A 16,422-nucleotide genomic window follows, 5' to 3' on the forward strand; every position below is an offset into this window, starting at 1 on the left:
ATGATAATATATATAATTAAATGAATGATTTGGAGAAAAGGTCTTATCTTTATTATGAATATTTATAGGAGGGAAATTGGAACACCCAACAAAATTATGATCCAAAAATATCTCATTAAATACACTAATTAAATTAAAGAAGTTATCTGATTAGAAGAGATTGAAACCAACCTTTATAAAATCTCATAAAATACAAATTAAATAAGTTAAAGGAATAATCATTTTTACATATCTAATCCTCTCAAACTTCAAAAATTATGACAATTTTCTTCTAACAAAATTGATATAGCTACAATCAAATATATTGTTTGAATATTGAATTTTCACCTGCAAAATACACATAATGACCAACAAAAAAAAATAATTAAATCAACAGTTCATATAAGAGATAGAAAGACAGAAAATAAAAGGAAAAATAACAAAATTGATTATCAAAGACTAAATATATAGCAGAGTAGAATGTAAAATTTAGAAAAGAAAATCAACTAAAAAAAACCAAAAATCTGAACAAATCGAAAAATAAAGAGAAAAATACAAATTTGTCAATATACTGTTATAAACTAAAAGGTAGGATAAGGCCGAGGTAATAATTAAAAAAAAACATGTCTGATCTTCTTCTCCACTTCTACTAATTGCAAATTTGCAACTTGTCAATGTTGAAAACCTGCAAACCCAAAAAAAAAAAAAAAAAAAAAAAAAACTCAATCAATTTCTCTCTTTAATCACATATTTTACCAAAAATAATCAAAAATCAAACGTTCAAGTGAAACAAAAAATTCTGCAATTAAACTTCAAAATCAAGAAAGAAATCAAAGTACATGAATCCAAAAATATATCAGAAGAAGAATTTATCTACTGCAAAATTAAAGCAGATGAAAATGTAGAAGAATTCTTCATAACGAATTGGAGGGATAATAGGCAAGAGCAATAGTTTTACAGTTATTTATGAAACTGATGGTTCCAAAAACATAAAGGCATAAACTGATGAACGAATTGATGTAGGTTGGGTAGTTATGGAGGGAGCCCCATTTAGTGCAGTTTCCATTTACTAATAAATATATTTTATTTAGGTGTTTTTTTAAAATAAATTTAAAGTAGATAGAATTTCGGAGGGATTTGATAATTTTAGCAGGAGTGAATGAGAATGCAGGGTTGGGGGTTTGGAGGGCTCTCGTTAAAATGACTCTTAAATTATATAATAGATATGGACATCATCATCTATCGATTAGCTCATTGATTTATGACGATCTCAGCTCAATTCTAGAAGTCATTTTAAAAACAGTTTCTATCTTATTATGACCAGATAAACTAGTTAAAGTTGTCACGTTTTGAATATTTAGTAATTTGAATTTCTGAATATTATTGTTTTAAGATGAAGAGAACATACCGTTAAAAAAAAAAAAAAGAAAGATGAAGAGAACATGGTCTAAAGGATAGGGGTGGGTTTGCAAAATCAATGAAAATTTATCATTTCGATTAGAGTCGGGTTTGCCTCATGTCATATTCAGTTCAAGTTATCTTGATTGTATTTGTTTTCATCAGTTTGAAATGCATTCACATCAGTTTATTTTACTTTCAAGTCAAGTTTAGATAACTTAAATATCAATTTCAGATAAAATTGTGAACGGATTACGACAAATCTAGGTTAAATTTTAATCGTATATGTCTCTAGTTGTGTCAAGTTTGGATTAGGCGATTCTCAGCTACGTGTTAAGTTTGGATAGGTCATGCCTCTAGTTTAGGTAAATTTAGAATTCTAGGGTATGACTCATATTCCGACAAGTAATCGCATAAAAAAAAATATGATTATGATAATGTAAAAATTATGAAGATCATATTGGGGTTGTCCTAATTAAGGAAATTACAATTTAATTAGGTTTAATTATGTAAGATTAACAATGGGTCAAATTAAATTAGATCTAAGTTAAATTGGATCATTTTTTAGGATGATATCGGGTATTAAATAGAATCAATTTGGATTACCAACAATGTAGTTGAATTAAGGATTGGGTTGACTTAGGTTAGGTCTAGATTTTTGTGGGTTAAATTGGATCTCAAGTTATATCGGGCTGAGTCAAACATATCTCGGATTATATTGGATCGGATCAATTGCAATTGTTCTCAAGTTAAATCAAGCTTTGGATCGATGTTACCAATTAAATGTTGATTCGGTTTAATTAATGCGTATTAGATCCTAATAAGTCTTAGGTTTCCTTGGTCGATTGCGGATCAAGTATGTGTCTTTAATTCTCGAGTTAAATCGAATGTTTGGTTAACATCATATCAACTAGGTTTATTACTATAAGATAAACCTAGAATACTTTTTGAGTTAAAGAATGTTTGGTTAACATCATATAAACTAGGTTTATTACTATAAGATAAACCCAGAAGCTTAAATTTTAAAATACAATTACTCTATTGTGTCTTGTTACAAGCAATATTATTAAACATTAAGAGTTTATAAATATTATATTACTTTATCATTAGATGATAAGTAATCTAACACCAAAAAAAATTATATACATAGTATATAATATAAACTAAACAAAAAAAAAAATCACCTAAAAGTCTCAATGGCATTAAAACCATATTTTTTTAAAAAAAATAAAATTAATACTATTTTAACATTTTCGGTACATACATGTGGCATATGACCTCTTTAATGACCTTCCTGTATTTATCATACTCGGCTCATTCATATGGTTGTAAACCTTAGTGTTCACAAAAAAAGTAAGGCACATGAAAAACATTTATTGTTGATAGTTTCCCACTTCACGGACAATACAACCAGTGATGGATCTAGGATGTTATGGGTGTTGGGTCACCGTCATCCATTGATCCAAAAGTTAAATTTTGTAAAAGATGATTTTGTGATGGAGGATGATTTTATGGAGGAGGAGGATGAATTTAAGGACAAAAGAAACTTGTTATATTACATGTATTTTTTCTTTTCATTCTAAAAATTAAATTACAATTTCAATGAGATTAATTGTTATTACTCATATAATATAGGGAAGATTCAAAAAATAACCATTATGGGTTTGGACTTTTAGAGTTATTGAACATTGAATAAGATAATTAAAATTAGTTATATATATATATAGAAAAGACTTCCACCCAAAGCATTTACCGCTTAACCACTGAGCTGTTACTTGATATGTTTGCTTTCATTTAAATTTCCTGGGTCACGTGACCCAGCGTGAACAATGCTGGGTCCGCCACTGAATACAACATGATCTCTTTATTTTTTATTTCACAATTTTTGTTTTAATAATTACTCTCATATCCTTTACTTGCTTATTAAATACATTAAAACCATCAAAATCAAATTTGTTAGTCATATTTATGTCAACTAATATTCCTCCCTAAATAAATATTCAATACTTCAACTTTTTTCAAACTCATTATACATTCCCTCATACTCCCATGGAGAAATATCAACACCCTAATGAAGATAATATCTGCCAGAGTTATGCATTTATTAAACACTACAATATAAATTAGAATTATAAGACAACTAAAAATGCTTTATTTGTTATCCAAACATCAAATCCCTATATTAGGCAATGATGTATGTTTCATCATCGGTCTTTAATTTTGGAAGACACATTTTGATGTTTGCAATACTAATATACATTTATGATATTAAATATAAGTAAAAATTGATGTCCCATCATTTTATCTAACAAATAATTATACATGTATACAAAAAATCATAAATAATGAATAAATTGGTTTTTTTCAAACTTAAAATTGTAATGTTGTATTCACAAAAGTTCAAACTTAAAAGTGAATTGTATGTTTAAAAAAATTAGATCATGATCATCAAACAGTTGCAGGAATAAAAAATCTCATTTGTGCATATCTACACTATATATAGATATTAGACAATCTGTTTAGATTTCTACAAAATCTAATATCATATCATATCATATCATAGATATATAAAGCTGGTCTCATGGCCAGGTCACGAGACAGTGACACTTGACATTCCAGTTATTCACCATGTATCATGCCACATAGGTGAAAACTAGGTTTTATTGTGACACATATGATGCTCAGTAAGAAATTTTTGGATAGATTTTTTAAGATAAAATTGTTATGTAGAGTTTTATTGTTGATATACTTGTAATATTTCATATATACAAAATTAATCATGTTTTTTTTAATAAATATCCTATAACTCGGTTCTATTTCCATCATAAAATTCGTTTTTAAAAATTCTTTAATTAGATCCATTTATAATATATTAATTTATTTTAAAAAATAATAGTGAATATTGGTAAAAAAATACTTTCAATAAAAATAATTTCAAGTTAATAATAACATAGATATATTTAATTTATTAAAAAAATAGAGAATATGTAAATAAGTTCTAATTAGTAAAAATAATTTTAGTTTTCTTAAAATAATTTTCTTTTCAGTATAAATAGTTCAAGTTCAATAAAAATAATTTCAAGTCAATAATGATATAGATTTCTATTTACAAACAAAACTACAAAAAGTACACTGCTATATAAATTATCAAAAGGGATTATATGACCATATTTAACATTCAAGCCAAAAAGTTTAGGCAAAATTGGCCGCAACAGCATGAACTTTTAACAAGTTGCACTCAGCAGCACGAACTTTAACTAGTAGCTCAAACAGCACGATATATCACATAAGGTGCACGAAACATCATAAATGATTGTTGCCACTAGAGATTCCCTAGAAACAACCCGTATGTAATATTTTATTATTTTTCTTTTTTTATTAATTTTAAAATGCAATTATATATTTATATTAGGCTTTTTTGTTAAAAAAAGAAAATACAATGTAATTAGTATCTAAGAAGTCACGTGCTTCTTTCTTTCTCAATTACTTCACTTAGCTTCCCTCCCAAGCATACCCACATTAAATCATACATCCCAATTTATATATATAAGAAAAAAAAAAACCTCAAATGGATGAAGAACACCATTGATGGGCAAAGAAGAAGATTCAATCAAAGTGAAATCACGCGAACGCCATCCTTGTACTGGTAAGTTCACGAACCCAGAGAGCTCGAGCTCAACTTAACGTTCATCGTTTAGGAAGAAGACAAACAACAACAACAATAATGAAAAATTGGAAGCACATTTGAAGCAAATGAAGAACAAGTTGATTGTTGGAGAGGAAATTCAAGGTTTAGTTGGGTTTAAATGAAGCAAAACCAAAAAATTATGGGTTTAATTGGAGAAGATGTATATATATGGCAGTATTGTTGTTCTTTTGGATGTTTTTTGGTTTTTCTGCTAGCATTATAAGCCGAATTAATGGCTATAAGTATGAACTAGCTGGCATGTTATCTATGTAATTGGATCTTGTTTGTAAGTTTTTGGTTTCTATGGAATGAACTAGATGTTATTATCATATTATGCCTCTGTTTATTGTTTAGCAATTGGTACTTTAAAATAAGCATAATTAAGATTCCCAATAGCATTTGTACTATTATATTCAATGCCATCGGACACATGTCCTAAGGTACATGGAAAATATTCAATACTTTGCAAAAGACACTTTTGACCACAACCACTAAGTACTCCTTTCAAAAGATGCTTTAAAGATGTACTAAGATCCAAAAACAAACCCCCACTACATCTTGCTTCTTACATCAAAAACCTAACAGATAACCTAAAAAAAGAGCTGAAACATTATGTATTAGGTGCAGTAGATGCTTGTGTTCCTATTGCATCTTTTGAACTAGTTAGTATGGTGTTTGTGCCTTTCCTTGGTCTGCCCCTCCCTCTTCTTGGACCAAATCCTGATTTCTTTGAGTGGTTATTAGCACATGCAGATGCAGTTGATGAAGCGGTCTTATCAGATATGCTTCTTGTTGATGAGGCAGTCTTCTCAGCTCTGTTTCTTTTAGTAGTTTGCAAATTGAGGTTGTTAGTTTTTTCTTTTTTTTTTTTGAAAATATGAATCATCACAACAATGGTAGTGTTGAGTACTTACAGCTGGTTGATTAGATATGGTTGCAAGGTTAGTTGATTTTTGTGTACATTTTCTTATGGTGTGATTTTTTCCTTTGCATTTACTACAAGTCATTTACGTGCCATGCCTACTTAATTTCCTGGCTTCTCTTGACTTTCATGAGGGGATTTCCTCCTTGCTTTCCCTGGTCTCCCAGCACCAACCTTTACATTAAGTGGATGTAGAGGAAAGTCCACAGGTGCCCAGTGTCTTTCACCTCTAATAGGCTTAATAGATAGAACCATTGTATGTCTGCAAGTACTTTGGTTTTGTTAGTCTATCATCAACATAATCTTCACAAGGCACCCTAAGCCAATTGCAAGCAGCAATTGCATGACAGCAGGGGAAACCATGCAAGTCCCACCTCCTACAAGTACAAGTTTTTTCATTCAAATTCACCACTAACACTTCCATTCCATGAATAATTTCAAAGTCAGTAGCTCTTAATGCCAATATAGTGCACCCTTTCGCATATTCTTTGTTTTTCTCAAGCCTTTTTCTGATCCTAAGACATATGTTATCCTTTGATCTCTCCATAAGTGTTTTCTTCACAAATAACCTTTCCATGACCGTTCTCCTAATGTCCTCAAGCAAATGAATAATAGGCTTAAATCTTGCATCTAGAATCCATCCATTAAATGTCTCTGCAAGATTGTTCACAACAAGATTACATCTCGATCCAGTCCTAAATCCAAATCTACAAAAGGATTTTGGATTTTGCTTTTGAAAATCTTCCACGGCGTTAGCAGATATAACACCCATCTCTTTGATTGCAGAGTCATGATCAGCCTTTGTATATGCATAAACAGCTTTCCAGAATTTCTCTTTCAATTCATCTCCACCATGCTTCTTATGCCAAGAAGGGTATATGTGTCTAGCACACAATCTATGCTCCATTGCTGGAAAGAGAGCTTTAACAGCTCTAACAATCGATTGTAATAAAGGAATTGAAACACAGTCAAAACAATACATGCTATCATGTCCCAAGAAAAAGGAAAAATAAAGTATATTTGTTGTCATACCTTATGTTGATCTGAAATAATAGTGCAATCATCTCCCCCAAATCCTGTCATATCTTGTTTAACACACTCCAAGAACCAATACCATGAGTCATTATTTTCAGCCTTAACCACAACCCACACAATGGGAAACATTTGGTTGTTCCCATCCCGGCCAATTGCTGTTAACAATTGCCCTCCAAGGAAAGTTTTCAGAAAGCACCCATCAATGCATAAAACCTTTCTACATCCTGACATGTAGCCATCCCTCAAAGCAGGAAAACTTACATACAACCTATGAAACACATGCTGATTATCTTTTTCTCTAACTCTAGTTTGAAGCTCAAACCTCACATTGTCATCACTTCTCTTTAACTCACCAAGATATGATGATATCATTGAGTAGTGATCAAACAAATTACCATGCAATAGCCTATGAGCAATTCTTTTCACCCTGTAACAGTTCCACTTTGACAATTTCACACCAAACCTCATCATCACATCTTTCTCCAACTCTTTTCTTGGCCAGTTTGGATTGTCCTTGTACTTCTGCAAGTATTCCCTAGCAAACCAACCTGCCTTAACTTGTAGGTTTTCATAATTAGCTATATTACATGTGTGGATAGGATTACAACGCTGACCATCCCAAGAAGCATATACCTTCCAATCACAACCTTTTTCGCACCTAGCCTCTACTTTCTTGTTATTCTCATATCTTATCCATCTAATACTATAACCAGCATACACAGCATATCTATTTACCATGTCCTTAAAGTGTTGAGGAGAATTGAATTTTATGCCAACTTGCCACACAAGCCTTTTGAAATCTGTGTTATTATCTACAATCTTAGTTGCATTCCTTTGTAAAATACCCTCATCCATGTCACTCTCCACATCTGAATCTGGGATCAAATCATCATATTCAGCATCATCATCATCATAATCACTTTCCCACCCACAAGATAAAGGCAAGCTCAAGTTATCTTTCACTTTAGAAGTATTAGGTACATGGTCAATCTTCTTACTCTTACTCTCCCTTTACTTTCTAACAGACTCAACATGCTCCTCATCATCACTACAACTACTATTTTAAATCTCATAGTTTACATCTTCAATATCATCATTGTACTCAATTGAGTCACTAAGTTCAAGCTCACCCTCATCATCCTCTGTTTCAATTCCATCAATTCTATTCCTAATTTGTTTAACTTTTTTAGCATATGCTTGGTCTCTTTGGGATATGATTTGTTTGACATTGTGTTTTTTGGCAGGTTGAGCACCATAAGCAGAATTCTGGGGTAGTGGTATGGACTTAATTGGATCTTGTCTTTTTTGAGGGCTTCTCCTAAGAAAGTCAACTTGTCTTTTTGGTACAACTTTTTTTCTGGGAGTGGTTTTTTGTAGTTTTGATGTACTGCTAGTATGGGTATTGGATAATGTAGATGATCCACTCAGGTTATTGCTCTCACTTTGGCCCATGTTACTATGTTGGTTATTTTTAGGATCACTTTGTTAGGCAAAAGGGGTGTCTCTAAGTAATTCGATCACTTCAGGCTCATCTACACCATGTATCATATATAGCTCAACCATTCCATGAGTTAAACCCACTTTACAAAAGTCTAAAACTTCTGCATCCTTCCAAATCCTAACCAAACCAGTTTTTAGGTCCAACCCAGGCAAAAGGTAATATATAGAGCAAGCCTTGGCATTATACTTCACCCCTTCTTCTTTCAACATATTAAGAAACTCAAAATAACTCATATAATCAGGGTCAACATTATCCCACCACGACACTCTTCCTCCAATGTACTCCCATTGATGAGATAATACTCCTCCACGTAAGAATTTAATACTGAACTTACCTTCTTCCATTACCTTACAAAAAAAAAAAAAAAAAAAAAAATTAACACAATTCAATACATGCACGCCATTTAAATGAAACTCACTAACAAATTACTCAACCCAAACTAAACCTAATCAATGGTAGGTATTCTCAACATTAGATTATTTTTGCCTATTTCAAATGCATAATTCAACAATTAATTAGCTTTCTGGGTTCGTGAACTTACCAGTACAAGGATGACGTTCGCGTGATTTCACTTCCATTGGATTTTCTTCTTCGCCCATCAATGGTGTTCTTCATCCATTTGAGGTCCTTTTTTTTTTTTTTTTTTTTTAAATTGGGATGTATGATTTAATGTGGGTAGGCTTGGGAAGGAAGCTAAGTGAAGTAATTGCGAAAGAAAGAAGCACGTGACTTCTTAGATACTAATTACATTGTATTTTTTTTTAACAAAAAGCCTAATATAAAATATATAATTGCATTTTAAAATTAATAAAAAAAGAAAAATAATAAAATATTACATACGGGTTTTTTTCCGGGGAATCTCTGGTGGCAACAATCATTTATGATGCTTCGTGCACCGTATGTGATAGATCGTGCTGTTTGAGCTACTAGTCAAAGTTCGTGCTGCTGAGTGCAACTTGTTAAAAGTTCATGCTGTTGCGGCCAATTTTCCCAAAAGTTTATCATAAACTTTTCTCATAAATCTGGGCATCGGCCGGGCACAAAACTAGTATATAAATAAAGTAGGCATTTTTCAGGAGCATTCGTCGCGCCACATAAGCAAAGTTATTATTCCGACCAATTAAAAATTAGATTTATGTTTTATTTTAGAAATAAAAAATTCACTCGCCGCCTAAGAAAAAGTAACGAATGATAAAAAAATTATATTGCCACCTAAGTAAAAGTAACAATTTTTTTATTTAATATCTAAAATTTTAATTCCACATAGATTAAAAACCACAAATAAAATTATAAAAAAAAAATACAGATAAGTGCATAAATTTATAAGATAAAATTTGATAATAGCGTTTACGATATGATTAAATTAAAATTAAAATTGAAATAAATTTAAAAATGATAAAATTAAAAATTGTGATACCTGTTAAGCTGTTATTTTAAATTGACGCATAATACGACACCAACAAAATTATTTCGTATCAATAGAGTACAAATCCACATCAAGTGGATTTTGTGTTAGTAATTTTATGTTAGCTTAGTTTTAGATCATCATTGACTGAGTAATTTTTAGCTTTATTTTTACAATTCATATATAAATTTACATTTGTAATTATTACTTACATTGTGTTTATTTTGGATACGTAATGATTGTAATATGTTTATGTTTTGTTTACTGATTTTGTTTTCACATGCAGATCTAAATATCTAATTCAATTTGAGAATTTAATTCAACCAAAAATGATTGAGAAATTAACGAACGAGTTTCTAGCCTCTTTGACGTACTAAACTTCCGCAAATAAGATAACTTAATCAATTTGGATGAACGAGGAGGTATTTTTATGAATTCTATACATAAATTAAATTTTTCATAAACTTATTTAGTTTTAGTATTATTTTTTTATGAACAAAAACAAAATTGGTAATTTAGGTGGCTTAATCAAGTTATTAAATTAACTTAATTTTTTATTTTTAATTATAGGGTGATTATGTTCATGCCTCGATTAAAGCCAACTTTGTTCAACACTTTCGTCCAAAATTGATTGAAGGAAAAGTTGGTGATTCTACCAAAATAAAAGATCTAAGCTATATATGTTTTTTTGTTTATTTCTAAATTATAATACTTTATATATATATATATATATTTATGTGTATCTAAAAATTTTTGTAACATGTATTAATGTGTATAATTTTTAATAATGTTCTTATCAAAATATTTATTATTATTAGAAGAAACAAAGTCCAAATTAAGCTTCGGATTGGAACAATTTTTTGTTGAGTACAAATTTTATTAATATAATTTTATTTACAAAAAGAATGTTTATGGGTGATATATTTATCCTAATATTTGACGGATGAGATACTATACTATATTTATGATTTATTTATTAATTATAAATACAATTTTCACAAAACTAACACGTAAAAACTATCCTTCTCTAACAAGAAAATTAATCAAAATATTATATGGTTTATTATCTTTTTGTGTGATTTAACATTTAAGTACTAAAAATTATCTTTAGATATTAGCATGTAATTTTTTTTTTTAAAAAAAAAAATGTATCTTTTTATATTAATGGTTTTATCTAAATATCCAATGTGTGAGATGATTTGATATTTCTATTAAAGAAATTTTAAACTTATAATGCAAGAAAAACTTTACAATATTCAAAATAAAATATAAAAAAATCGTCCATCACACGTGCTTTCATCTAGTATAATAATAATTTCAGCATCAACCAACCACAAAAATTACAGTTTTTTTAGGATATATTAATTAACACAATTTGAAAACCCACAAAGCGAAATCATTTTCTAAAAATTATTTTTTGCTACCTTAACAAAATTATATTAAAACAAAAAAAATCAATCTTTATATATAATCCTCAGAAAATCTAGAAATTCAATCAAAAAAATCGAAAAAATTAAAATCAATAAAAATCGAAAAATATTCTATAAATATAGAAATTAACATATGAGTACAAAACGGTGAATTTACTAGGAGAATGAAGGCATCCTCATCTTTGTTAGGGAGGAGAGAAATTGAGGATGAGTTAGAGAAAGAAAACGTAGAGTTGTATAGTAAAAAATGATTCACAAAATTGAAAATTCACCATTGATGAAATTGGAGATGCAACAATGAAGCCTATCAAATTAACGAAAGTATGGATGAAAAATTTTGTAAGTTAAAGGAAAAACAATTGTTGGCAAAAAATAAAGGGAAATTCTCTCTGGGAATCACGAACTTTTATTTTGCGCCATCTACACTTTGATAATCATTCTTTGGCGAATTACAGGTTGTTAGCCCACTCTCTACCAAACCATTTCTGGGTAATAGTAGTTTCCAAAGGACGATTAACTTGGTGGATTTTCGATTAATTGAGTTAGATAGAGGTTATCGTTCTGAGATTGAAGCTTCACGTTAATGGAGGTCTTCGAGAAATTCAAGTGGGTAAAATCGAGTATTTGGGTGTTTGATTCTTGGGACAGGTTTTGGAATTGATTGATTGTTGGAGATTGGTGAAATGAGAAGTTAAGGATTTGTATAGATAGGTTCATTTTCAAAGATGTTGTGGACTTTGTGTCTTTGTTAAAGGAGGTGTACTGCCATTGATGTTGGAAGGAGGAAAGATAAAGGAAGAAAATCAGGGGAAGGAAGAAGGGGGTCATTTTTGGGGTATTTGTGTATTTTTGTAGTTTAATAGCTAAACTATGGTTAAGGATTAACAAATTATTTAACTTAAATTACCATTTGCTTAGTAATATTAATTTGTGATTAACGTTGATGATAAAAAATTTTAGACTTTACCACTGAGAAAAAAATAAAAGTTCGTGATTACCAGAGATAATTTCCCAAAAATAAACCTAAACCTAAAATTTATGTTAAAGTAGCGTTAATCAATTAATACACGCATTTAAGAAATAAAACTGGAAATGAAACCATCATAAGTGATTAGTTTTATCAAATGCCATCCACAGAATCAGCAGAAACTTGAGTCTACATACAGGTATCAAATGCCAATAGTGGTTAGGAGAAGCATCTACGTAGATCTTCACCTAGGGGTGAAAGTTCGGTTTTCGGTTTGGTTTTATGCCCAAACCGAAACCGAACCACCATAATTCGGTTTCTTGATTTTGCAAACCACACCGCACCACTTTAGCTTTAAAACCGAACCAAACCAAACCACCTAAATTTCGGTTTTCTTAAAAAAAACCGAACCGCACCGAATTTTCATATCAAACATCATAAACGTCAAATTTTGCAAAAAAATCCAAACCAAAACACACCAATTAAAACCGAACCAAACAAAACGAAACCAAACCCATTTATACAAACATAATTAAACAAGTTTTAACCCAGATCCCCAAACATTCCTAGACATAATTACTATAATATCGAATTGCTATAATTTCGAAAAATTTAAGATAAAACCCTAATTTCGTTGAACTAAAAATTTGGAATAAAAATCACCGAAATATCAGAAAAAATTGGACAAAAATTAGTAGAAAAAAAAACACAAACCAAATTAAAAGAAAGAAAAAGAGGACAAACCTCACATTCCACCGAAAAAATGCGAATTTGGGTTTTAAATGGTCAAATTCGACCATGAAAACTCTAGATCTAGAGTTTTCATAGTCGAATTTGACATGAAAAACCTTTAGTTGATGGTGTTCGAAATCAAAACCTTTAATTTTGTTGATGGTGTTCGTTAATGGTGAAGCGAATTCGAATTTTATTATTCAAAACCTTGATGTTTTCGTTAATGGTGGCGAGGAGAGACAAGAAAAACGAAAAGAAAAGAGGAGAATGAGACAATGAAAGCGAAGAAGAGGAGAGAGAATGGGCAATTGGGTGGAATCCGGGAAAGAGGAAAAGAGGAAAGGAGAGAGAAAGGGTGGAAAAAGAGAGAGGGAGGCTGAGAGTGATTAGGGTTTTCTTTTTTTTTTTTCATTATATACCTAGGGTAATTAGTTTTGGGCCAGGGGTTTTGTAAGATTGGGCTTATAATTCGGTTTGGTTCGGTTTTTCAATTTCCCGAACCGAAAACCGAATTTTTTTTTATTTTTGACACCGAAACCGAACCACCCTCCCAAAAAACCAAACCACATTCCTTATTCGGTTCGGTTTTTCGGTTCGGTTCGGTTTTACACCGATTCACTTTCACCCCTATCTTCACCCAACCATCCCAAGGTATACGAGGAGTGATCAGCTAGACGGGATGAACTAACTCCCTACGTCGGAGGTAAGGTAAGACATGCTTAGTCCACCACATAGGATAGACAGAAAGCATGTCATCCTGAACTACTACCCAACTACTAACGATCTCCTCCCATAACCTAAGTCGATGACTAGATGGACACCTCAAGAACAACTCCACAAAGTCTCTAATACTAATGAGAGACATCTTGTCACAATCATCCACTCCCCCAATCACCCTCATCCTCCTATAACACTCCCTCAGTATGTACCAACATGAATAATATAAATAATGACAATCTGTAAAATTTTCCTACATAAAATAAAATTGAAAAAAGAACAAATTAGTCAAATGGTGTTGAAGTAGAAAGAATAAGAAGAAACTAAACAATAAAGGAAAAACAAACTCATAATATTGTTTAACTATCAAATATGAAACAATAACAATGAATTGGGTAACTCATTGAAAAGAAACTTGAAATGTTAAAGTAGTTTTCTTATACTAATTTTTAGAAGAAACTTTTGAAATATATCTCGTTTATATTAAATGATGTTTATTTATCTTTAGATTCAAGAATAATGCTAATTGAGTGTATTTGAGGATACAAAGTACTTCTCAAGAGTGTTTTTTAGAAATGTTTTCATGTAGGGGTCTTTTTAAGAAAAGGGGTTGGAATTAAGGGTTTTTTTGGAAAATTTTTTTAGATAATAAGGGTTATTGAAAGAAAGCCAAGAAAGAAAGCCAACAGGAAATCATTAAATACAAATATGAAAAAACTACTAATAAGGACAAAACGGTATTTACTACACCAAAGGGCAAGTTTGGTATTCCACTGTTCATAAGCTATAGTACTAGGACTCGTATTTAGGGATTCGTAAATAAATTCACGTTATTTGTTAATTAATAAATGTTGTTGTTATAATTTGTGGATGATTTTGTTTACACAATAAATTTTTAGTTTTATCTGAATATTTTAAAAGTCTCACCATGTCTACTCAAACAACCTCCTCCAATCTATGCTTGTCTTCTTGGCCAGAATATTCATGGAGAAGTTTGAGGCGAATAAGAACGCTAGCGTTCTGAAATTGTTATGCATCGGGCAAGAATATTGTCGAACCGCTGTTGGGCAATGCCCTACAATATTTCTAGAAAGCATATGCACCATACAATATTCATCCAACCATTGTAAATACATAAGGTTGGTATATGCCATTATAATACATCATTAATCTGATTTTTATACAATAAAAACTGAAACCCTAATAGGCTTAATCTAATTAGGTGATAATCCAAATTTTAAATCTAATTATAAATATCTTTAATTAATTTTAGTACGTTAAAATATTATCAAACTTAGTCAAGCTCAATTAATATGTACAAAGATGTAATAAAGTTTTTAAATATACTACTTAACTAATTAACATATAACTAACTAATTATAGGTTTATGGGCTTGCATGTGGTTGTTAAAATCGATTTTCGCGATGAATCCATTATGATGTAGTATCGTAAGCATTTTAGTATAAGTTTGATCTTCTAAATCAATCAAGGTCCCAAAGCATAGATATCAAATAATCTAGACAAGATACTACAATGTTTTAACCACTTATTTTGACCATTAAGCTCATTTAAAAGGTAAAAAAAAGGCAAATATCTTATATGGAATACACAAAATCTGTAGAATTTGAAATTAATTCATAAATATCAATAATGTGTACTAATCATCTTTTAATTAAGAAAAAAGCAATTTTATAATTAATTTACATTTTTTTTCTTTTACGATATTCGGGATGGTTTATTCATCGTCGGCCCACAAATGCTAATCATAGTATGCCAAATTTGTTATGAGAACTCGTCATCATCAGAGACTCCATGACAATGAGAGTGGAGAATGTTAATTTGATAGTGCAACCTGTGGAGGGGGAAATCGGTGATAAAAGGGGAAGATTACAGTTACTCGAAAAGAAAATAGTATAATTCTGTTGATGTTGTGAGGAGGGAGGATGATGGGGAGGGAAGAGAAGGTAAGATTACATTGATCAAGGAGGAAAAGTATAATCCCCCATATTTTTAGCTTCATTATAATATATCTCTTTATTATTTATACAAATATTTTATTTCGATTTCATTGTATAAATTATTTTATGTAAAAATTTAATTGAATTTTATTAAACTAATAAGCATTTGTTTTATTTAAAATTCTCTTTTTAGTCACCAACATACTTTGTCAATAACTTAGTAGCCTAATTCTAAGTAAAGAGAGCTTAAACTCCTATTCAAGCCCAAACCACAATTCTTACTTCTACTTGAATAAGGAAACCAAGCCCATACCTTCATATAAAACCTCAAAACCCTCAATTTCCCCCCTATTTACTCACGTCATTCTCCCTCTCACAACCTTCTTCCCTTTCTTGCTCCTCACTATCGAACAAAAAAAAAAAAAAAAAAAAAATAAAATTCTGCTGCCGTGAACTGCTGCTGCCGCACCGCCGCCCTGCTGTTGTTCCGACGCCGGCAGCCATCGGTTTCCTCCACTTTCCCTTCTCTTCTATCTTTCTCTCCTTGTTTAAATTTCTATAATGTTTCAATCTTTATATAATTTTTTCATTGATTATTAATTATTATGGTTTTATTATGTATATATATATATATTTTTTTTTTTTGAAGGAAAACGATTAGTGCTTTATTACTAAATAGTTAACATATCT

The 16,422-nt window shown here is 30.5% G+C and overlaps 1 protein-coding gene across 1 annotated transcript; it reads right to left on the minus strand.

Moving 5' to 3' along the window:
- Positions 1-6,225: 6,225 nt before the first annotated feature.
- Positions 6,226-6,894, minus strand: LOC145565243 (uncharacterized). Its single transcript, XM_081625309.1, has one exon. The coding sequence runs from the start codon at positions 6,892-6,894 to the stop codon at positions 6,226-6,228; it is 669 nt and encodes a 222-aa protein (XP_081481435.1).
- Positions 6,895-16,422: the final 9,528 nt, after the last annotated feature.

This window comes from Chenopodium album, chromosome 10 (assembly GCF_948465745.1).
Source record: "Chenopodium album chromosome 10, dcCheAlbu1.1, whole genome shotgun sequence".
Classification (NCBI taxonomy): Eukaryota; Viridiplantae; Streptophyta; class Magnoliopsida; order Caryophyllales; family Amaranthaceae; genus Chenopodium; species Chenopodium album.